The 25684-nt window shown below is 36.3% G+C and overlaps 1 protein-coding gene across 1 annotated transcript in view; it reads left to right on the top strand.

Moving 5' to 3' along the window:
* Nucleotides 1-1874: 1874 nt before the first annotated feature.
* The window catches only part of LOC136854352 (uncharacterized), a 42937-nt gene continuing 19127 nt past the window's right edge, over nucleotides 1875-25684 (top strand). The window contains exons 1-6 of the mRNA XM_067130652.1: nucleotides 1875-3001; nucleotides 7373-7380; nucleotides 12698-12880; nucleotides 19931-20008; nucleotides 20599-21858; nucleotides 22208-22300. Coding sequence (XP_066986753.1) covers nucleotides 2007-3001; nucleotides 7373-7380; nucleotides 12698-12880; nucleotides 19931-20008; nucleotides 20599-21134 — 1800 coding nt within the window. The 5' untranslated portion in view covers nucleotides 1875-2006 and the 3' untranslated portion in view covers nucleotides 21135-21858; nucleotides 22208-22300. The remainder of the gene's footprint in view (nucleotides 3002-7372; nucleotides 7381-12697; nucleotides 12881-19930; nucleotides 20009-20598; nucleotides 21859-22207; nucleotides 22301-25684) is intronic.

Raw genomic sequence — 25684 nt, 5'->3', positions numbered from 1 at the left:
ATGATCTGTTCATTGAGTAATGGAAGCCATGAATGACTGTGTTTATTCCTTGAAGAAGAAGAGGAATAAAAATCTTAAATTAGTTAATTAGATTTGAAATGACATACCTGTCAAGGTCGCGTATTTGGTATCACCAACTGTTACTTTTATAAGAAGGCAAAAAGTTTTTTTGAAGTATCTTTATAAGAAGGGTTAACACGTGACCTTTTTGCAGATTCGAAAATCACGATATAATCAATCAAAATATTCAAGCAGTTATATGAAACAAGTGTTGTAGGACAAATTTTTTGGCAGATACCAAAGAATAAAATATGGAAGGTGATTCCGACTCGAGACGGTCCCAAGACCAGGTGAAAGAGGGTAGTTGACCGCCATGGGATAAAGACAAACAAACTTTCTAATAGGCGTTACATGTCTTGTGAAGCGTTTGAAGATTTATTTGGAGGTAATTCATCAGTTTCTGTGTAAATTTCTTCCGTCTCAGATACGAGTATGTCTAACATATCCCCTCTTAGTTTTCTGTAAAAGAAAACTGTCGAGATGACTTTGCTATCCGTCCGCACTTTTTTCTGTCAGAACTTTTCTGTCCGCCCTCAAATCTTAAAAACTACTGAGGCTAGAGGGCTGCAAATTAGTATGTTGATCATCCATCCTCCAATCATCAAACATACCAAATTGCAGCCCTCAAGCCTTAGCAGTTTTTATTTTATTTAAGGTTAAAATTAGCTATAATCGTACTTCTGGCAGCACTATAGGTACCAACAACAAAGGCCACCACCGGACCGTGGCTGAGTTTCTTGGGCCGCGGCTAAGAGTTTTATGGGCCGTGGCTGGGGCCACCACCGGACAGAAAACTCGGTTGCATGGAAGAAACTTCAGCGCATTTTTTACTTGTTTAATAAAAAATTGAATAGGTAATTTATGTCTTTTGATTGGATACATTTCGACAAAGTTTGGAAAGACTTGTGATATACATATGTAAATGTATATGCATTAAAAATATGCAGAATATGAATGAATCTAATTTAGAAGTCATGACTCACCTCGTCAGTCAGAGGTCGGCGAGGGTTCGATTTCCAGGCTAGCCAGAGTGATTTAGGTACGTTCCGTCAAAACATTACCAATGTACTTTTTTTTTTGTCGTGCTGGAAGCCCTACAGAACCGACCCATTTTCTGCACAATAAGATCTAAAATGTATTAATTTTATATATTAGTTCCAACCGGTATTTGAAAAATATTAATATTCATAGACTATCACTGCCAGATATTCCAAGCTTTTAACATTAAGTTTGAGAGAGAGAGAGAGAGAGAGAGAGAGAGAGAGAGAGAGAGAGAGAGAGAGAGAGAGAGAGAGAGAGAGAGGAGGGGGGGTGGCGGGAAGGTTCGTCCATGCGTCTGACGAGAGTTTGAATGGCAGGTACAGCTTCAGACTGACCTCAGTGATAAGCGCTGGCCGATCCAATACAGGTATCGGAGCTGTCCGCTCTCTTCTCAGACATTTCCAGAACGCATTAAGGTGTATTTCACCGTCAAGATTTGCTATCCTGACACGTCTTGTTTGTTATAAGGATTTTCATTATCAAACGAGTTTCGTAATCAAGATTCATTATCTGTTTACAATTCCTGGACAACCTAAAACTTCAAGTTTTTGGTTTGGAACTTTTGCTTGCAACTGGGACTCCCTGGTAGACCTACTTGGCAACAGGAACTCAGTACTGTACTGTGTTCAGCAAAGCGTTAATGGAAGCGTCGTGAAGTGTACTTCGGTGAAAGGAACTTGCAAAACACGCGTTTTCTTTCGCCTTGTTCTTCTTCCTTAAATTACTTTTAGAAATCCGAACGCTATAGCATTCACGAACTCGCGCAGAGCGTAAGTGAACTGTCAAGCGTATCCTGAGCAGAAGCGAATTTATGAGCGAAAATGGAGAACTCTAGGTAGGTGTGTGAGTTAGGGACTTAGCGAAAGTGATTTGTTTGTAATTCTGTCGTGACTTCAAGCTTTACAATGTGGAAGGAAATGGGCAAAGTTAGTAACTATTTGAGGACCCTCTGGTGGTGGGTGTGGAATGTCCTACAGAGTTTAGTAGGGGCGTCAGTAGTCATAGCAATCACGCCTTTAGTGGTTCCTATTCTCCTGGTTCTGTGGATCTGGCGATGCATCGTCGTCGTGTTGATTCGATTCGTAGACGGGCACTGGGTATACCCTGCGACGGGTATGGAAGCAGTCTTCGCCCTCGACTCCGCTGGGGCACGGGCAGTCATCTGCGGGGCAGCCATCCTGAAGGGCCGAGTCAGCGTGACGACTGTTCGGCAGCACATATCGGAGCGAATTGTGGAGCTGAAGGACGGCAAGGGGAACTATCTGCATCCGAAGTTCCGCCGCGTGGTGCAGAGGAGGTTTGGCGTGGTCGTGTGGGCGTGGGAGGAGAACTTCAACATCGCGAGACACGTCAAGCCCCTGCTGTGCCAAAGGCGGGTGCAGTGCCTTAGGGACGAGGACGAGATTGTTGGCGAGTTGGCGGCTCGCACCAACGACCAGTTCGTCAAAGGTCTGGCGAAATGGGAGGTGCTGGTCGCTCCCCTGAAGCAGTTTGGGAACTACTTCGACTCCGGTCGGGATGACTGGGACTACACGGTGGTCATGCTTCGAATGCACCACGCCCTTGGCGACGGCAGGTCCCTCGTCGGGCTCATCGTGTCGGCGCTGGTAGATCCGCCCTTGCCCGATCCACACCCATCGCCTGTGTGCCGGCACCCTTTCACCGGCTGCACCACCCGCGCCATGAGGGCGGTGTGGTCGATAACCCACCTCCCCTGGGTCATGATTAGGCTCCTCATCAGGGGAGATAAATCTGTCCTTCACGGGTCAAGACTCGGCGGAATGAAGCACCTGGCGTGGTCACCTCCCATGTCTTTGGCATCCCTCAAGAGAGGTCGGGTCTTGGCTGGTGCCACTGTCAATGACATCCTTCTGGCAGGCTTGTCGTCAGCTCTGCACAGGTAAGGTGCAAAGTGGGCCGCTGGAAAACCTGTGCTAACCTTTCTTTACGACCTTTCAGACCTTGTTACATCCCAAATGCTGCGCAGATAGATTGGCTCAATAAGTTGTTCAGACATTCCAACTTCAGATTCCAGGCTGGACTCTTTCAGGAGGCCTTGCAGAATATATTATGGATACGTAATAGTTTCTTCTGTGTTTATGCAATTGTTAGTGACCAGTGTTCTCTTAGTTATTTATTTTCTTCCTTTTTTGATTTGAAGTTTGATAGCCTTTTAAGCCTCATCAGTACGAATACTTTCTCATTTATAATAATAATAATAATAATAATAATAATAATAATAATAATAATAATAATAATAATAATAATAATAATCGTGTTATAGCTATTTTCAATTATAAATAACCAATTTTGATGTTTCATCAATTTGATGTCTATCCGGGGTAATTCGCAACTTATGAAATTAGAAAGTAAAATAATGAACACAAATACTGTACGTATTACAATATATCAGTTTTTGTTAGTACCTTAATTGAACTGAAGTCTTTTTTTCAATGTACGACTACAGACAGGCGATTTTACAGATTTTTTTTTTTTTTACTGCATCATCGACAAAAATTGATTGTTAAAGTAATTGGTCTTTGAAGTATTTTGGGATGCTTAGAGTAGATTTAAGCAAGATTTTGCCGAATAATTGATCAGCGAAATCTCTAGAGAGTAAATGTATTCCAGAGATTTGTTTACTTATATGTGAAGATTATTCAACACTGTTTAAAGCTATAATTATAATTGCACAAGAGAATTTTACGTAATGCAGATCTTTGTATAGTAAACAAATACGGAATCCTTTAATAGCAAAATTTAAATAAAATAAATAATTTATTTTCTTATTATTATTAACATTTTAAGTATCATCTGTGATAGTAATAGATGTAGCCTAATAGTCCTTATATAACTTTACACCAATTACATTATTATTATTATCGTTCAGAATTTTCAAACGTAACTATAAAATATAAAAAAAATTAAACGTTCTTATAACAGCAGCAATTTCAGAGCTTGATAATCAACATTTCTAATGATTAGGATGTTTATTTATAGCAAGGATATTCTAAAATGAGTCTTGTAGAGTCAGGTTGTAACCGCGTACAGTATGCTTTAAAAGAAAAACTTCTTATGCACAGTCACTTGTTTTTCTATGATGGTTCAGCTTTTTTTTTTTTTTTTTTTTTTTTGCTGATTCTGCTAACAGCTACTTAACCCTGATTGAGTTTTTAACATAAGAAAGAAATTCTGCTGACTTTTGGGTAAACTCTCTCTCTCTCTCTCTCTCTCTCTCTCTCTCTCTCTCTCTCTCTCTCTCTCTCTCTCTGTTTGTGGAGAACTTGTCACAAATCTGGTTTTCTTTTATTTACTAAAATCATCAAATGCTTCATAATTTATAAAAGAATATGAAACTTACAATAACCTTTTCCTGGCGTGAGACCAATGAAGTAAAGCAAAATTGGGTGTGGTCAGTACTTGAATGGGTGATCGCCAGTGAATGCCAGGCATATCAAGAACAATTAGGTCTGCTCAGTAATTGGTTAGGTAACCGGAGACAAGTGACAAAATCACTTAAAGATTGCGGTCACGCTAACGGGACAGATTTACTTTAGTATGAGAGAATCGTTTAGAGACATTTTCATTGTTTTGCTACCAGCAAAACGTTGATTGTGTTTGCTGCATGAAAGGTACTACATCGACGAAACATCCTCTTCAGTCTTCTGTGCCTTAGCTAGTAGTTGTTTATGCTTGCAGCGCTAGGCAGACGCTGTTGCAAGCAATGTGTCGATTTCCGGTATCAGGTTTAATTGGAACTCGAGAAGTTCAAGCGGAGGTGCAATGCATTACTACCCTAATACAACTCGGCTTTATTTTAATATTTTACTTGCAATTTTATTTATTTATTGATTTATTTGTTAATTTATCTGTTTTCTGATAACTGATCTCCTCTTTCTGTATTTCTCTTTACCTTCTGTTACCTCTTTCGAATGAGCACCATATTCTTCGGAAGCTTAAATTTCAAGTCAGTGGCCCCTGTGGGCTTATTCCATATGAGTAGGATTCATCTTCTAAATAATAATAATAATAATAAAATAATAATAATAATAATAATAATAATAATAATAATAATAATAATAATAATAATAATAATATTTTTATTATGACTACAACTAAAATGTGGAATAGTTTGCCCTAAAGCGAGGAGAATATTCATTCCTGCGTATCTTGCTGACGTCTCCTGAACTCAGTTGTTTTGGATATATTTTCTCTTCCCGCACATTCATTCATTTATCACCTTTTCCCATAACTTATCTCTCTCTTTAGTCTGATTCCCCTTCGGAGCCCTCTTGGCCTGACAGTCTGTTGACTCTGTAAGGGTTTTCAGCTGAAGATTTAGAGGGAGAAAGTAGTTACCAGAAGGTTACCATAGTTAGCGAAGCTTATAAGAAGGTTACATATATTCAATGGTATGTGTTTGGTCCCTGTTTGTCTGTTGAGAAGTTGTCTTAGAAGGTCAGTGCTGGAACTTGATTAGTTTTTTTTTTTTTTTTTGCCGTGGCGGAGGTATGCTCTCTGCGTGATTTCTAATTACATTGATGAATTAAATATTTTTCATCATTAAATTAACAGCATGAAAAGCAATATGTGTTTTGGAAAGTGGAATTTGCGTTGTCAACTCAATTCACGTCAAGTTTAGTGGCTAGTAGTAGTATAGTAGGTTGTGTATCTATTACAGTTGTTCATAAGTACAAAAAACTGTATCATTTAGAGATTTTGTTAAGCATTACGGAACCTCACAAACGTCTCCAACAGTCTCATAAGCAAATAGGTCTTTGTGAGAGCTTCTCGGGAGCCAGTAATGTAAAACATAACCTTGATAAACACCCAATAATGCACTGTTGTAGACTTATCCCATTCATTTTTCATGCATTTTAGCCAGCAACAATGTCTCCAGCTCAGGTGATTGTAGAACCCTGTTGAAAAGAAGTGAATGGTAATAGCTCTGTATGTAGATTGTTTTTTGAGAAGTGAGATTATCAGCAGTTCATCTTAACACCTTCACCTCTTTTTCTTACATTTGCATTCATCATCCTAACTTCGCTTCTATAAAGTAAACTTAGCTCTAAAAATCCCTACACGTATTTACACTTTAGCTTTCACAGACGAATCAGATTTCTTCAAAGTCTTTTACTCAACCCTGCTAGGTTTGTTGTTTCATTCTTTTCTCAACATACCATTGTTCACTAAATTTAAACAGTTTTTATATGAATATATATATATATATATATATATATATATATATATATATATATATATATATATATATATATATATATATATATATATAATATTATATATATCTTCATGTTGTGTGTGCAGGCAGCCCTGTATAATAATGTGGGCCTTAAATATTTGTTTATACAAGTAAATACTGTTTTAATCAGTCAAAGTTACCAAATGCAAAATAAAAGCCAAATTCCCATCCATGCTAAAAAAAAAAAAAAAAAAACACCTACATTGCCATGCCTTCCACAAGTAAAGAAAGAAATAAGCATTTCATTTTCTCTCGAGTTGTGCGATCTGTTATGGAAGGCAGTTGAAGGTCTTCCTTCGTCTGTGTTTTAAAGCTCCCCAAGGAAATGTTTTTTTTTTTTTATCGCGGAAGAAGTTTAAAATGTATTGTTGACACCTCACTCACGTGTTTATTCATGGTTTATTTGGTGTGTTGAAAGTATGAGAGTAAGTAAATATAAATTGAAATGTCATGACTTATTGTCATGAGTTGAAATATAAACAAGTCATAACGAATGACAAAGCTTACGCATGTTGACTATAATATATATATATATATATATATATATATATATATATATATATATATATATATATATAAATCTAATATATATATTTCATGTTGTGTATGAACAGCATATAATTTCTGTTTGATTAATGAAGGTCTTAAATATTTGTTTATTTTTGTGTCAAGTAAATACTGTTTTATAACAAATTAAAGTTTTAAATATAAAAATTAAAAAAAAGTGTTAGGGTTTTTCTTTCCGTGCTTTTAGATAAAAAAGTTCTGCATTACCATGCCTTCCACAAGTGAAAAAAGAAATAAACATTTTATTTTCTCTCTGGGCTTGTGCGATCTGTTCTTTGGAAGGCAGTTAAGTTCAGTTCTTCGTCTGTGTTTTAAAGCTCCCCAAGCTGAAATGTTTTTTTTTTTGCTCTCTTCGATCTCAAGAAGTTTAAAATGTTTTGAAACACCTCACTCCGTGTTTATTCATTGGGTTTGTTTTGTGTTATTGTTGAACGTCATGGTTAGGTGTGAGAGTAAGTCTAAATATAAATTGAAATGTTTTGACTTATTGTCATGGTGTTGAATATAAACATCATTGGAAGTTAGTAGAATGAGTTTTGTTTTGAATGCACATTGTTATTTATTTGTTTATATATATATATATCTTAGTTATATATATCCAATATATATATATATATAAAAATTTAAAATATATACTTTTTATATGTATATGTATATATCTTTTCTTTTATATATAATTTCTAGTTTGACTTCCAACCTTGGTCTAAGGTAGTTAAGATTTTCTTTGGGAGGCATCAGTTTTGATTACAGACAGTCTGGCTTCACTTAAATGTTAGGAACAAGTTTAAGATATTTAACTCTCAGGGTTCTTGAAGAAAAAGTGTATTAAACTTTTTTCTTTATTTTCCCTTTTATAGATATAAAAAGTTCCACAAAGATGTGAATCTGATTGCTATCTTTGAAAAAATTTCAATGAATTGGTTTTTTCTGATGAGACTTAGAAGTGTATTTAAAAGTTTTTGAACCAAGTATGTTTAAGTGTTTTTTTAACTCAAGGGCTTGGGAAAATTTCATTGTTCAGTTTTTGAGAGAGTTATTTATATATAAAAAGCTGTAATATAAGTTAAAAGTTCTGAGCTTAACATGGGTATCATCACAAATCTGTGCGCAAATTCTGACTGCTCCTAATCTCACTGTAACTGGAACTCTCTCTTCGATCTCACTAAGTCTTACACTGTTTTGAAATCCCTCTCCTCTCTCCCTTATATTGGGTTTGTTTCTGGTGTCAATTGGTGACGTCATGGTTCGAGGTGTGTATGGTAAGGTCTTATTCACCTCTCTCTTGCTAGATCTGTTTTATTTTCCTTCTTCTTCTTCTTCTTCTTCACTTCGCATAATAAACTTCAAATTCTCTTCATCATTGGAAGTTAGTAGAATAGTAGTTTTGTTTTACTGCACATTGTTGACTGTCTTCATTTTTATTTTCACTTCACTTGTCTTTCGCTACGTCTTAGTTGGTCAGGTGATATCCAGTCCTTTGTATTTATTTCAGAATTTAAAATATGAAACTTTTTTTTTAATCTGAAGTTCTGAATTCAAGAGTCTTTTCTTTAAGTTACCAAAGTTGTAATAATATTTCGCACTTTGTTCTCTAACGTTGGAAAGTTAAGATTTTCTTTGTACAGTGCACAGTTTTGATTACAGACAGTGGCTTCAAATTTAAATGTTCGGAGTTCTAAGTTTAAGAGGTTCTAAGTATCTTCAGGTCACTGTCTCTGTTGGTTGGGTAGGATGCAGAGGTCTACATCAAACTTCTTATCCTCATCATCACCTTGTCATACTTACTGGCCACCTTAGTTCTTCAGTTTAAATCCTCAAAGATGTGAATCTGAGAGTTTATTCTTATCTCATGAAAAAATTTCAAAGTTGTGAATCTTAGAGTTTTTTTCTGATGTCATCATAGAAGTGTATTTAAAAGTTTTTTGAATTTTTAAGTATGTTTAAGTGTTTTTTTTAACTCAAGATTTCAACGCTTTGGGTTTTAGTATTTTATTTCATTGTTCAGTTTTTCTCAAAGTTATTTATATATTCAGAGCTGTAAATCTCAATAATTTAAAATTTCAGAGGTGTGAGCTTAACAGTGTTGTATTGTAATCTGCAAATCTGTGTACCAATATTCTAGAATTGGTTAATTTTCAAGATGTGATATCGGAGTACACGTAAATCATCAAATTCGTAAATTTAAGAGCAATTTGAAGATATTTAACGCTTCAAAGGTATGACTGTAATTAAGGCTTTAAAAGTTGAACTAAAGATTAATTGCAGCTTCAAAGCTTTTGAACTTAGCACTAATTAAAGCTTCAAAGCTTAGAATGTAAGGATTCTTTAACCTTCAAAGCCTTTGAATTTAAGAATAATAACTAAATTTTACTGTATCAAAACTTCAGGCAAGAATTGATTCCTTTAGTACATGGAGAAAACAAATCTTCAAAGTCTTTGCAAATTTAAGAATTGTTGATTGTATGTCTGATTAAACTGAAGAACAATGGAAATGATAGTCAGGAATAATTACATATTATTATTATTACCATTGATGATTTAAAGCCCGGTACTACAAATACATATATTATCCATTTATTCCAGGCACTATATATATATATAGATATATATAAGATTCCACCGCAAGTGATGACAGTTATATATATATGATTTTAAAGCCCCATTTGTCATTACATAACTGGCTATGTTATATTATTATTATTATTATTATTATTATTATTATTATTATTATTATTATTATTATTATTATTGGTTATTATTTTTACTTTTTTCTGTTTGCAAATTGTTGAATATTTCCCTTTTATTTTGAACCTTGTCATATTTTTGAAGGTTACGGGACAGTTTAAGCTACGGTAGTTAGAGTTGTTTGGTCATCAGAATTCAACATTGTGTCAAAAGTAGTGTTTTATATAGTTTCTCTGAGCCATTTTTCAAACCAGGCTGAGCAATTTATCTTTTGTTTGGTCAGAAAACTAACAATTGCTCACATTACAAATGATCAAAGGCAGATAGCACAGGTTGATTTACCAGTTGAAAATCGTTCCTGTTTTACGTTCATTCAATTTATCTTTACATTGACCGCTAAGGCTTCTGTATATAATTTATAAGTCCAATCATTTCTGTACTTGATCTCATTCATAGATTTCTAGACAAGGCAGGAGTGACGTCATTGGAGAAATCCTTTCTGACATAACCGAATACTTTATGTACTCACTATTGGCACATAAATTTTAAATTTCAGATCATAAACGACAGATTGCTATAAATCTCTCCTGTAGGGGTTAGTGCCGTCATACTAATATGTGTGTATTGTAGGCATTAATAGTTATTTGCAGCGTCCTTTGCCCCTAGGAATATTATTTTTACTATACCTCCGTTCATATTCTCTTTCAAATGATAGTCTTACTTTCCACCCTTTAGTACTGCGATGTGTTCCTCCTGGACACCTATCAAGACCTTTTCACCATCAAATTCCCTTTCAGCGCTGAATGATTATTATTATTGGCCTTTGGAACAAATTTTATATTCCAGTTCATTTCAGATATTTAAATCACTTTTCCTCCAACTGGAAAAATACTTAGGAAAACTTTGAAGGCAGTAAACGCTGGAGTTCTCAAAGAACGAGAAAACTGAGAAAGGAATGTAAGAATTGCTTGAGAGGAGGCGGGCATCTCCAGCCTTGTGAATCCTTACATATGAAGGATTCTCGGGACGGGCATCTCCAGCCTAGTGAATCCTTACGTATGAAGGATTGTCGGAAGGTCTCAGGGTACAAAGGGGATTAATATCGCGTACTCAGTTTGCAATAATCGCTACTCTTGGTATCCTAGTTTTATTTGCTTTGAGAGAAACAACACAAAATTTTTGTTTTTACTTAACATGAGGAAGGTTGTATTGCATCTGTCAGACTGCATTTGCTGTTACTTTAGTTTTTCATATTGCGTAATTTCTTGTTTATGGTGTAGCTTGTTGGTTTATCTTGGTTTAATGGTCGTTCATGTGAATGTTATTCTCTTTTTTAGTTTTGTCTATATTTGAAAAACAAATTCTCTTTGTTTTGTTTTGTCATTATTTGAAAAACAAACATTGAGTGTAGAACTTCTTACCGTCAAATGGGATCTATTAGGTGTTCGAAAATTTGTGGTCCTAAAACTAAATATTTGCCTTGAAATTTGTCATAGTTGATTGACCTTAGAGATTTGAAAAGTAAATAACGGTTAAGGAAGTTCTTCCAAACGACTTACATCGTTGACACCAGAGGCAAAAATTTTTTTATAGAGCTTTTTATTAATTAATACTCTTCATCACAAAAGTAAATTTGATCGAAGGATGAAAAAACATGGCTTATTAATTTCAGTTAATTTTTTGAGAGATGAATGACATTATTGATTCAACACTCATTTCATTATCAGACGTGAAGTAAAATTCGAAGTCATTGCACTTCTGAACTATAAAAACAAAATTTCTCCCTTGGCTTTAAAACCTTTTAAAACATTGATAACTTCCAAAAAATATTTTATTAAGAATAGCTACAGAATACATATATTCAAAATACTAGGTAGTATTTCAGATATCATATTTTTATTCCAGTGTATCTAGGTATTTTTTTTAATTGGGTAACTGTATTTAACCCAATACTACCAAACATTTGGTATAAAAATTATCTTTATGAATTATTAAAGCTGGATAATCTTACTGATTTCAGTGAAAAAGATTGTCTATCCAGAGTATCTGTGTACACAGTGACCTTACGTTTTCCAGCCCTAAATACTTACTTGCTCGACTTCGTAATTCTGTTAGGCGTAGAAGAGGCCCAAATAGGCCTATCTAAGTAAGAAATATGGAAGAAGACTATGAAGTTCCATAGTCTTTAGATACCGGAAGCTTATTAGGTTTTGCCCGTCGTAGTGGACTGGTTTCCATTGAAGAATAGACTCACTCACTCACTCCGCAGTTTCTAAGGCTTCATTGTGTCTTATTGCCGCTAGTACCAGACACCTCCATGCGGATCCTCTCTCAGGAGGTTGCCTATCTATCAAGGACTGCTTGGGGTCTAAGAGCAGAAGATGGAAAGGGGGAAAATATTTACTAAAAATGTGCGATTTAAAGTAATTAAAGAAACTGATATCGTTATCTTAAATTTTTTCGGTTTATCTTTTTCAAACCTCGCTTTCCTTTTAACTATTACACCAACGTATCTCAATGGATTTTCTGCTAGCATCGAGACTACAAAGTCTACCCCAAAGCCAAATCAAAGTCCTTTAAAAAGAAGGCATCGTGCTTACCCCATACAAATGGGAAAAAAGCACGTTAAAAGAAGAAGAAGATTGCTTTTCTTTTCTGTCAGAATTCCTTCAGTCGAGTGTTTGTAAGTCTTAACCACTTCTTTAGAATTCATAGATCATTTCTAAGTCTTTTTGACTTTTTAACCATTACTTCGGAACGCCTTCAGTTTAAGCTTTACAAGTCTTGTTCCCCTTTGAAGAATACCTTCAATTTGATCTTTAGCAAGTCTTGTTCTCCCTCTCAGAATCCCTTAAAAATCTCTTCAGTTTAATCTTTAACAAATTTTTTCTGTTTTTAGAATCCCTTCAGTTAATCATATACAAGTATTTTTTTTTCTTTATACAATTCCTTCAGTTAAACATGTACGTCTTTTCTTCCTTTATAAAATCCCTTCAGAATTCCTTGAACTGACATCTTACCAGTCGCGCCTGTCTTGTAACCAGAACCTCAGAATTTCCTTTAGCTGGTCTCTCCTTGTTTCAGAGAAAATGACTCCCAAGGACCGCCTGGAAGCGGTCCGGAGCCGCATGAATTCGCTGAAGCGCTCTCCCGACGTCATGGTGAACTACCTCGCCCTCGATCTCATTTCGAATCTGGTGCCCGCGCCCCTGTCCAGGCGCCTCCTCCACACCCACGGGGTCACTATGGTCGTGTCCAATATGCCGGGTGAGTAGATGTTTACTGTTTTATTGGTAAGATACTGTAATTGTTATTATTCTGTCTCTAACCTGTTCTTCTCGAGACCCCTCTAGATTAGTGGTTCTCAGCTGGTGGTCCATGGACCACTATACAGTGGTCTGAGGTGACATTTTGGGTGGTCCACAGGACGTTCGCTATGTTTGGTACTAAACTGGGGATTGGTATATATTTTGAAATTTATTGACAATTGCAGTTAGAATTATTTTATCCAGATAAATAATTGGCCATTCATCTTATTGTATTATTCCAATATAACGTAATAAAATGTATAAGTATATTAATACATAAAAATATAATATATAACATATAAAAACTATAATGACAATCTTCAGTTTGCAATTCTTGTGTAAGATATACTTTCCAATCCAAAATGTTTACTGCCAAAGCTTTATTTATCGTTACTCGAAAAGAAATGACCCACGGTATAATTTTTTCTTGGGCTTTTGGTCCACGACCTGAAGCGAGAGGAGAACCACTGCTCTAGATGGTACTAAAGGGTTTATGCAGTACTGATTCGTCAACTAAGGACACTCTGCCTTTGACTTTTCACATTCTCCCTCTGGTCTTTTCCCACATAGCTGTCGAACTCTAACTTTATATTTCGTCAATTTTCATTAGAAACTTATAGTGTTCAGATTGTTAGTTTTGACTGTATGCGTGCTTGGATGAACTGTTGGTGAAAAGTGGAGTGGTGTCGTTCCCTTTGATTTTTCTATAAACTATCAAAAGCCAAAACTTGAACTTGATATTTAATTTTTTCGTTACCAGTTCTTATTATTATTATTATTAATAACAGGTAAAGATTATGATAGGGCAAGAGCCATTATAATCATCATCAGTAGTAGTAGTAGTAACAGTGTGTAGTAGTTATTGTTATAACAAACGTGTAATCTCTCTTTCTCTCTCGTGGTATTAACGGCAATGCTCTTGCCGCACTATGTACCTTAGAGATCTAAGGGCTGAATTAGGTCCCTTGGTGGTGAAGCGAGGAAGTCATTCTGACCATTCATTGAATATTCTCTCTCTCTCTCTCTCTCTCTCTCTCACACACACACACACACACACACACACACACACACACACACACACACACACACACACACACACACCAGTCTGCCAATCAACACCAATGAGATGCAAAGTATATATATATATAATATACATACATATATACAGTATATATAAATATATATATATATATATATATATATATATATATATATATATATATATATATATATATATATATATATATATATATATATATATATATATATATATATTATATACATTCCAGAATGTATATCTTGTTATAGGATTAGGGTAGCAGGTACAAAATTATTCTAGTTCTTGAAGGAATTATGGTTTTAGAAACCCTGCACGAATAAGGTAAGAACGTTGTGTTTTGGGTTTACAGATATATGTATATACACATACAAATATATATATATATGCATACATATGTATGTGTATACATACACATACATATAAACCCTAAGCACAACGTTCTTACCTTATTCGTGCAGGGTTTCTAAAACCATAATTCCTTCAAGAACTAGAACAATTTTGTAACTGCTACCTAATCCTATTACAAGATATACATTCTGGATATATATATATATATATATATATATATATATATATATATATATATATATATATATATATATATATATATATATATATATATATATATAATGTGTTTATTTTTGTGCATTTTATTGTCTCCATATTTCCTTGTGGAAACACTAGGAATCTTGTTTTCTCAGAAGAAATATGAAAATATGGATTTAGTATATCTTTTTTTTTCTTTTATCTTTTTTCCGTTATTTTTGTTCAAAGGCGGAAACACGATAAAAAAATGTGCTTGAATAATATCTGTGTTGACGAGAAAACGATAGAAGTGGTGGCCCTTCTAGATCACACGACCAAACAGTCAACTTTATTGCACTGAAACTTTTACCAGGTTTGGGGAAGGAAGGAAGGAATATAGAATTTAGGCCAAAGGCAAGGCGCTTGGGACCTATGAGGTCATTCAGCGCTGAAACTGAAATTGACAGTAGAGAGGTTTGAAAGGTATGACACGAGGAAAACCTCACAGTTGCACTATGAAACAGTTGTTAGGAGAAGGTGGATAGCAAGATGGAAGAACGAGATTATGAAGGGAGGTACAGTAAAAGGAATGAAAGGGGTTGTAGCTAGGGACCGAAGGGACGTTGCAAAGAACCTTAAGCAATGCTTACAGTGCACCGCGTGAGGTGCACTGACGGCTCTGTACCCCCCTACGGGGCCGGGTTTGGTGAGTTTTTCATACATGCCAATGCTTGGTTTATCAGCTGTGCCAGCGAAATTTGACGGTTGGTTGAGTTGGTTATTTATGTACAAGATGTTTCTGAAAATGGTTAATTTATTTCGATTTAACGAAACATTGTAAAGGGATAAACAGTAGGCCTAAGAAAAGTCAATTGGATTCTGAAATGGCCTATTCAGTTAACAAAACATTGTAAAGAGATAGACAGTAGGCCTAAGGAAGCTCAATTGGATTCTGAAATGGTCTATTCAGATTATCTTTATTGGCGGAGATATGCGTGCTCTGAATATTCCAACCCAACTTACCGTTGTGATAAACTCTTATATTTTTATTACAATAATAATAAATAATTGATATAGTTATTATTTTCCTGGCACATAAGAGAGAATCTAACTGTATGACGACCTTCGGTTTAGGGTGGACTCCGGCATATTTGCTTTATTTATTTACTTATTAAATACATTTCTACCCATTTATTCTTTCTAAGCAACGCCAAGTGCTATTGGTTCACTCCATAAAAATGTATACCACATTTTGGGTAAAGTAAAAATCCCCACCAGTTACTTCTGAGGACGTCTGAAAACACGTGTACTGTACAAGTAGTACAACCAGGACCCACTAGTGGATCCTGGGTACAACATACAAGGTAAAGAAGAGGATTTTTCGTTGTCCCCATTTTTGTGAAAGAAGACATAAAACTTTCCATGTACAATTTTTCCTCCGGTGCTCTCTAATAGCGACTCTTCTTGCACAATCCTCTTTTGCCTTTTTTTCTCGCCTTTGAGTAGCCGTCTAAGTGAAGTCAAAGTTGGAAGCCAGTGTACTCGAAAAGCGATGGAAAATATTTTAGTTGACACCAGTGGAAAGTATTTTAGTTGACAACAATGCAAAATATTTTATTTGGCAGCAGTGAAAGGTATTTTAGTTGACGGTAATGAAAAGTATTTTATTTGACAACAGTGAAAAGTATTTTGGTTAACAACGATGAAAGGTGTTTTATTTGACAGCAGTGAAAAATGTTTTTTTTTACAACAATGAAAAGTATTTTTTCACCACAATGAAAAGTATTTTGGTTAACAACAATGAAAATATTTTATTTGACAGCAATGAAAAGTATTTTATTTGACAAAATGAACAGTATTTTAGCTGACTACAATGAAAGTATTGTAGTTGACACCAATAAAAAGTATTTTGATTGACAACAATAAAAATTATTTTGATTGACAACAATGAAAAGTAATTTAACTGACAATGAAAAGTATTTTGATTGACTACAATGAAAAGTACTTTAGTTGACTACAATGAAAAGTATTTTGATTGACAACAATGAAAAGTACTTTAGTTTACTACAGTGAAAAGTATTTTAGTTGACAACAGTGAAAAATATTTTAATTGACAACAGTGAAGGTATTTTAGTTGACAACAGTGAAAAGTACTTTAGTTGACAACAATAAAAAGTATTTTGATTGACAACAATGAAAAGTAATTTAACTGACAACAATGAAAAGTATTTAAGCTGACAGCAATGAAAAGCATTTTAGTTGACAACAACTCTTAAAATACTTAGTTGACAACAATTTAAAGTATTTTAATTTACAACAATGAAAAGTATTTTAGTAGCCATCTCTTGGTAGAGGAAGACATAAAAACGCCTCCTCCTGCTTTCCAGAGTTGTTCTTCCAGCATAATCCTCCCGATGCTCCTCATTCCAGCCTTCACCTGTCTTCTCCACTCTGAATGCGACCTCAGAGAAAGGACCTCTTCTTCTTCTTCTTCTTCTTCTTCTTCTGGCCTTGCAGTGTCGTAACCAAGATCTCTCTTAAGATCTCTCTGTAAGATCTCTCTTACGTGCTAAGGAGGGCAACGGAAGGGCGTTTACGAAAATGTTATGATACCTTTTTCCCGCGAGTTGCCATAGTACTAGGGTTTCCTTAGAGGGGATTAAGTGGGTTGATACTTGACCTACACGCCCTCTAATTAGTGTATTGTTAGCTAAGAGAAAAGGAGACCTTGTTTTTACAGCTGGAGGTCGAGATGTGCCTTTCGAGAACTTGGATGTTCAATTTCAGAATTTAGTGAATTTCTGGGAAGTTTTATAGTTCTGTCAGGATCGTGCAGAATATCACCTCATGACTGTGAACACATAACTCAGTATTCATTATGGGGCTGGTTGTTATTGAATTAAGATTAAAATCATAATTCAATAATGCACACATTATCAAGATATGCTCGTCAGTAATGCAAGTGTCAAGCTTCAGGGTATCCAGTACGCACAGCTTTTTATATAATTACTGGATGTAATATCGGGGGTGTAAGGAATACAACCCTGTCAAAATTGAGAAAAAAAATTCCTGCGTTATTATAGTTAGAATTTCATTAATCAAAGATTGTTATTATGTACTTTGCGTGGGAGAGTGATATCTTACTCTGACAATAAATGGTTGCAAATCTAAAGGTGTGCTTGCTGTTCAAGAGAAAATTACCACCTTAGTGAATGATAGTATGGAAACAGGAAGGAATAATAGATTGTTTCATTTAGGTAATATGTACAGGTAAGGGTGAAGAAAAGTGTATTGTTTGCCCCAAGCCTTGTACTTCAGGGTGTGACCAACTACAGTCAGCCAACGATCAGATACATAATTCACCACTCGGGTCAACAAAGGAAAGATAGATATTGATGAAAAATATACATTTTGCCCCATCCTTACCGAAGAATTGAACTCAGGACCTTTTTTAAATGAAGCCAGTTGCCTCACCACCAAACTGAGGGTTTACACACACACACACACACAAACACACACACACACACACACACACACACACATATATATATATATATATATATATATATATATATATATATATATATATATATATATATATATATATATATATACGAGTATATAGAGGTATATGACTATGAATTTTTATCACATCACTGTGACATTTTGTATTCACAAACATTAAGCTACATACTTCGGGAATATCACCGGAATATCAGTACTTTGGAAAGTCCTTCAAGTCTCCCTGGTACGGAATCATTTATCAGTTATAATTCCCCTTCGGTGATATTCCCGAAGTAGAGCGAACTGGATATTAAACGACATTTGTAGCTTAATGTTTGTACATAAAAGTGTGTATAGGCCTACTTGTGCGTCACATGAAAATCATTACTATATGCCCAGTTCACTGACATCTTCAAGCCGATAAGGAAGCCACCCCAACACCTGTTGCACTTTGGAGCACTTCTCAGGCTTCACAAAACGTGAGAGAGGCGATGAAGTCTAAGCTGAGGTGCTCAGCTCTTCCTTATCTTTGTGGGACTAGGCAAGGAAAAGAGAAGAGTCCTGTGATGTGCTCTCTCTCTCTCTCTCTCTCTCTCACACACACACACACACACACGTTTTAAGACCAACTGTTATCTGCCGGGTTTGCTTCATACAGTGTAGAACATTGCTTTTTTGATGTTCTTTACTCATTGGTTAGTACTATTTACTTTACCAATATAAAGAAGAATGTGGACTTCAATAAATCAAATAACATGCAGATTGATAGTGATTAGAGATCCTATGATTGTGAGTTTCGCTTTAGTAACATTATTCACAAAGTTTCATTCCTAACTAGCTTTCCATCTTTCTGTGGCTTATTCCCTTCGACGAGAGCCGCCCCTCATACCTTTTATTTAGAAGGTACTGAAAGCAAGAGCCAGACCAGATGGAAATAGGGTACCTCCTCAATGGCTTTGGCTTCGGCTTCCCTCCTCAAATACGGAGTTTCTTTAAAATGTTGTCTGTGTCAGTTTTATGTAGTGTTGACTGTCTTTAGCTGGAAAATATTGTTGTAATTTTAATAATGATTGAGTTGCCAACTGTGCTGCAGTCTGACTTGAACCCTGTTGTAATACGATTAATCATCTTTATTTTTCTTGAATAAAATCACTATAGTACGTATTAAGTTACTTAGAAAAATTATCTGCGCATGTTTTTTTTCTCTCTCTTAATTTCTTAGAAAATAATTCTTGAATTGGAGGTGTTAATTAAAAGATATATTTATTAGTATCTAACCTAAAAACTGATAATAGCCAAAAAAGAGAAAAGGTAAGACCATATTGAGTGGTGTTGGCGTCACGTTCGTAAGTTGATGGCCTAGTCACAAAATCATGAAGAATATGGAACGTTTACGATGACCAAGTCCATTTCGTCAAGTAGTTCCCTGAAATTTACTGGACTCCATGGAAAGAAATAGTATTGAGTACTACGTTTGCCAAAAAAAAAAAAAGAAACTCAGACAGCAATATAATACATAGACAGATTGCAGGCACAATGTGTCCCCAGTAACCAGTGCTGAATGTTGCATCAGACTGTCATGATTCAGTGAGGGGGAGACGGACAAACAGATTCTTACTTACTAAGGCTTCAATACTTATAGCAAAAGCATGATTGCTTAATATGGAGTGGCGAACTGTTATCTCGTGAAACAAGTATTACAGTTACAAATACTGGTGCGACAGCTTGCGTGTATAAGTAAAATTTCACGTGGAATGCATTTACAATTACTTAAGTTACACACACACATATATATATATATATATATATATATATATATATATATATATATATATATATATATATATATATATGGGTTTATGTATGTATATACTATAAAAAGACTTTCAATGATTTTAACATTATTTCCAAAACTTTCAGGACCCACGAAGGAAATCAACCTATTTGGGGAAAATGTGGAGGACATCATGTTTTGGATTCCCAACAAAAGCAGAACAGGTAATTACAACTACTGAGTTATATTGTTATTACTCTTGTTATTCCTCCTTGGATTCTGACCCTGATTAACTTAAAAGAGGGAGCATCGAAATTATAAAAAAGATAGGACCAACCGTTGTCATTGTGCATTATTATAGTTGTTGTTGTTGTAAGAAGTACACATTTCATACTGACCACATAGGGTATGTTTCTGTTGAGTTTCTCTTTTTACACACAAGACACAACGTAACTTGCACCATTATTGTCTGAACTTTTATACCCCTCAAGTAGGAATTCAGATTTTTACTTCTCTTGATTTATAGTTATCCCTTTTGATATTTCAGATATCACCTGGAAAGGATGGTGTATTCATTTATTTCTTTTTGTGTTTCAAGGCTTTTGTTGGAAAGGGTATACAAAATTATTAGGAAATAGACAAATTAAGAGTTCACTGTAGCATAGATTCGTGACTACGACACAGTATGCAACTCCCTTGTAAGTCTAGAGGAACTTTTATTTCAGCAGCCATTATAATACATAAAACTGGTGAATGCTTTATATTTTAATTATAGTACCCAAATCTCTCTCTCTCTCTCTTTTTCCCCCTTTAGGCCTAGGGATATCCTTGCTCAGCTACTCTGGCACAGTGCGCGTTGGCCTGAACGTGGACTCAGAGTTGATAAGCCACAGAGAACTGGCCCAGAGGCTGCTGGATGACATGGTGGCCGAGGTTGAAAACATCCTGGTTGAGATTTCCCCACCGGAAATAAATGAAGAAGAATCAGGCTACCAAGCAACAGTTGTCGTGGACAGTAAAAGCGACAATAGTGACCTTACTGATGTTGTCGTCACCCACAGCACGGACGAGTACGACAACAACCACTTGTCGACGTATTCCGATCTTGTTAATAGCTTAGACATCAAGAAATCAGACGACTTGGACACAACGTTCGAAAGCGAGGAATACTGCAATCCAGAAGATCTAGATTACCTGAGAAAGAATTTTCACGCGACAAGACTGGAAATCCAGTCTTTCTTGTCGAGTAGTGCAGAGAGAAACAAACTGAAGGGAAAGATAAAGACGAGGTATAACAGAAGCGAAAATGACGTAAACATCTTAAACAAAAATCTGCGAGATGATTTGTAGCATTGACAGAAATCTACTGCCTAAGTTTGTACAGCTGTAGAGTATTTTTTTTCTGTATGGTAAGGCCACATGGACAATTTTTTAAGACAAAAACGTGATGTTCTTCCATTTGAGTGAGAGACCTACGGTAATGTTTGTTAACTGACATTTTCAGTTTTCCAGTTAAGAAGCTGAACTGTTTCAGACAAGTGAAGCATGTATAGTAGAGATATTACTTATGTTTCTTGATTAAAATATTACGAGAAATTTGCAACGATACAATGATTTTTATACTAAGCAAAAACGTACAGAAAACTAGACAGCGAAATGAGGAGTGAAAAAAACAATTGTAGGTCAATAGCCCACATGATTCTTGAAATTGCTAATTATGAAAATTGGCCAGATGATAAGATTGTGGTGAGAAAATGAGCAGATATTCGGAAATTAGTGTTTGCATAATATAAAAAAACAATATCATAAAATATTTGAGAACTTGTGGTTTATTAGTCTACTCTCTACCATAAGTGTTACTATTAATGAATTTATAAATTAATTCGTTCTTGTTTGTTTAAAATTAGATGCAACTTCAGTTAAATATACAGGAGTGGCACATATGCCATTGCCTTGGAGAAAAACGTCGTCATAAGGACCGAGTGTCAAGTTGTCAACATTAGCCATACCTTGTTTGTGTACGTCATGACTGAGTATTCATGAACCTCGACTTTTCTACGTGTGCAAGTTGAAGGTAAAAGAAATTTTGTCCAAATACAAGATTTTTTTTATCCATCCTTCTCATCATATCACTGAAAAAACAACTTATCTACAGCTAATTATTCTGAAGTCAAGTCGCCTTACTGTACGTTCTCTGTAGTTGCAGTACAGAAGCTCTTTACGTCAAGCATGACCGTGACATACACCAAAAAAAAAAAAAAAAAATATTTGCTTTTCTTTAACGTCGTTACTTAGGATTAAACCCTAAATTAATTCCACGACACTTCATTTTTCAGGTGTCAGGTATTTTAACCTCAGCTACGTAAAATCACGTGACCTCTGTGAGATTTGACCTTTTAACCCTTTCTGACTTGCATTGACAGATGTTGTTCAGAAGTGGAACCCGAAACAAGTGAGTGTTTGTGTTCGTGTGTAGAGGAAGAGGAACGAGAGGACCGATTGCAACATTTCTGCAGGTAAGGTTCTGAATAGAGGTATTGTATGAAAAGCCAATAGCCTAAATATAAAGAAAACCATCACAGTTAAATGTTTTTGGAACAGCTTGTGTGTCCGTATGATGTTACAAACTATCGTATCCGTACTCCTTGCTGTCGTCCACAGCCAGCTGAAGCAGCTTGAAAGGTCTATGCAGACTACTCCCTCTGTAGACCTTAAAGTAACTGCATTTATGCCCTTGGGGCTTTTAAGCAGTTTGAATAAAGATCCTGGAATTATTATATAAATAGGTATAGCAATTTTTGGCCATGGTACCCGTCCCTCCCCTTATCAGGAGTCTAGGCTATTAATCCATGGAGCGAGGGCTAGACCTGTGTGACTGATGAGTAATTAAATTAGCTAGCAGATTGCCCGGCAGGTGGATTTAGACAAAATGACTTACAAGGCTAAAATGGGAAGGATCCAGGTTAGCCTAGTTGGTTGTAAGGTAAAAATGCATAACGGAGTCGGCTGATTTATTCTTGGGATCTGACCTGTTTTTGTTACTCCATATGGGTGGTAATGTTGGTAGCCTATGCGACCAAGACCTAGTGTCAGGTAATGCGCGGGACTGTGAGGGTGCTGTCTGATTTGCTGCCGAACCTGGCGGCTAAACCTGGGTTTGGCAACGAAGCTTGGAATGTATCAGACTTCCCCTCAAAAAAGGACAAAGCAAGGAATGTACATGGTTTTGGTGCTTATATGTCATCGCAGCATGTACAATTTACAGGTGATTTTTAACAATTGAAGATGCGACTGTTCCACAACCCTCACTGGGTCAGAGCTTTTCAGGGTACTGATATGATAGTAAGTCATTAAACATGGGAATTTACAATAATAACATTAAAACAACAGTGGGTGTTACAATTGAAAGATGCAGCCATTCCACACACTTCCAGAGCTGATACTGTTATGAGTGCTGATAAGGTGCTAGGCTGTGAGTGTTTTTTGACATAGCAATTTATGTATATGTATGGGTAGTTTGAATAGCCCAGTACAGATTTTTCGTTTCTGCTGGTTGAATACTTTTATGAATGTTGATAAGGCAGTAGAAAGAATGGGCATCACTGTAATATGAAAAAAGGAGAACTCCTGTAGTTGCGACTTCCAGTTGGATCTGTTGCCCCTGGCGGTGGGTGCGGCGCTTTGAGAGAACGGCGAGTTCTTTCCACCATGCTGTTGTTGCCTGTGGTGTATGTTTGAACACAGTAATTTGGCCTGGGTTCTTTAAATTTTCTAGACAAATGTCAGGTGTTATGTCATCGGGAATGCTGAAAAAGCTAACCCAACCATTGAGGAGTGCCTATGTGAAGGCTCTTGCCATTGCTTCTGTCATAGGTATTGCTTCTGGCCATTATGTGGATCTCTTCATTTCCTTGAAGATGCATCTGAACCCATTTGATTTTGGTAGGGATCCAACTATGTCAACATGAAAATGTATGAATTATCCAGGGTGTTGTTGGGATTTGTAGAAGCTGGACTTGGTGTTGGATGATTTTGCTCTAATGGCATGTGAGGCACTGTTTGGCCCACTTTTTCAGGTCCCTCTTTACCTAGTGCCAGATAATTTTTTGTATTACTAATCTGACTGTTGTTTTTCAGATAGGTTGGATAGTCTGTTGATTAGGTTAGATTTTTTTTCTGGATGGATCTTGGCACCAGGGGGTGGGGACATCCTATGCAGGTGTTGCAGAAGATGGTTGGTTTTGTTTTGCCAGACAGGGCATCTTCCCATCTCAGTCTTGTTATTGAGGTGCAGTAGGTGCTTGTTTCTGTGTCTTCAGGTTGGGTATTGGCAAGTTTGTCATAATATATCCCTAGTTGGGCTTCTACCCTGGATGATGCATCTACCATGGATTTTTTTTTTTTTTTTTTTATTTTTGCTAGGTATGTTGTAGATGGTGGACCTGAATTTGTCAATGGCTTATGGTTGGCAGTGCTGTCAGGCACATTATGTGTACTGATTTTTGGTTAGGGCATGGATGAGTGGTTGGTGATCCATTAGGATGGTGAAAGAAGTGCCCTTGAGTAGTTGTCCAAAATGTCTTGTGCTCAGGTGTATGGCAAGAAGTTAACCGTCAAGGGTACTATATTTCTTTTTGTCTTGTGTTAGTTTGCTGCTGTAGAACTTAAAGGTTAAGTTGTTTCTTTGATCAGTTGTTAAATAACAGTTATGGAACACGAGAGTAGTGGCATCTGCCAAGGCAGTAGGTTGTGATGAGCCCCATTTGAGTGTCTTGACAATGCCACTGAGAGCATCAAAGGGATCATGGTTTGTGCGATGTTGGGCAAGAATTGGTGATGGTAATTTACTATACCTGTGAATTCTTGTATTTGTAGTTAGGAATTTCATGATGGCCAATACCTCGGAAGGTAGAATTACAAGACTTCATATGCTGAGATTTATTAACCCAGAAAGTCTATGGGGTGGACCCCGATTACACACTAGTTAGGATGGACCAGTTGGCCGTTATCCTGCATGATGGATATTAAGGCTTATTTGTTTTTATTGGTCTTCCAGATTCTTTGAGATAAAGATTTAGATGTAGCAGATGCAGAAGGGGAATTTCAAGAGGATGTTGTTCAGGAGCCTCTGGAATGTGGTCCATGAATTCTGAATGTTGAATAGTTGAAGGTGTAGGTCCTAAACAGTGTGATGATTGCTGTTTTAGGATGTCCTCGTGGTGTACAGACCTGGAAGCACCCCTTCGTTAGGCTGAACTTGAGAAGGTTTTCATACTATTGATAATGGAGGTGATGTCATCCATGTTCAGAAGTGGGTAGTAGTTGGGCTATGTTTGGAGGTTGAGGTCTTATCATCTCTATAGTTGCTCTAGCCATCCAGTTTCTTTACCACATGGAGCAGAGAGGCCCAGAGGCTGGGGGCCTTTTGGCAAAGGCCCATCTTCCCATTTCCTTATAGGCCTTCTTTACAGTGAACAGTTTCTCAGGGGGTAGGGGGCAGAATTTGTAGTACATTGGATCCCTTATGATCTTCATGTGGTGGAGTATGCGTTCTTTTGCAGGGAGCCCAGGGGTCTGTCTGAGTTCTGGGTTACATCCACTAGGATCCCATAGTCCCACCGGTATTTCTTTCCCTTTAGGTGGAGGGTGAGGTGTTACTGTCTATATGACATTATGGGCTTTCTGAAGGATTGATTGGTGAAGTAGAATATGGTGAAGTTGGGTTGTGGCAGCCACCATTACTTTCTTCTGTTGCTGCTTAGCTCATTATTTTTTTCCAGCTAAAGCCAGAGGCACAGTTAATGGCTATATTCCCAAAATTATTGTGGTATATGCTTAACACAGGAGGGTAGGGCAGTCTTTCTGTCGTGGTTTGTATGGGCACTTCTGTAAGGCGTTAG

Source organism: Macrobrachium rosenbergii, chromosome 29, assembly GCF_040412425.1.
Source record: "Macrobrachium rosenbergii isolate ZJJX-2024 chromosome 29, ASM4041242v1, whole genome shotgun sequence".
NCBI lineage: Eukaryota > Metazoa > Arthropoda > Malacostraca > Decapoda > Palaemonidae > Macrobrachium > Macrobrachium rosenbergii.
Note: the sequence above shows the minus strand (reverse complement) of the source record. Positions and strands in the feature narration are given on the sequence as shown.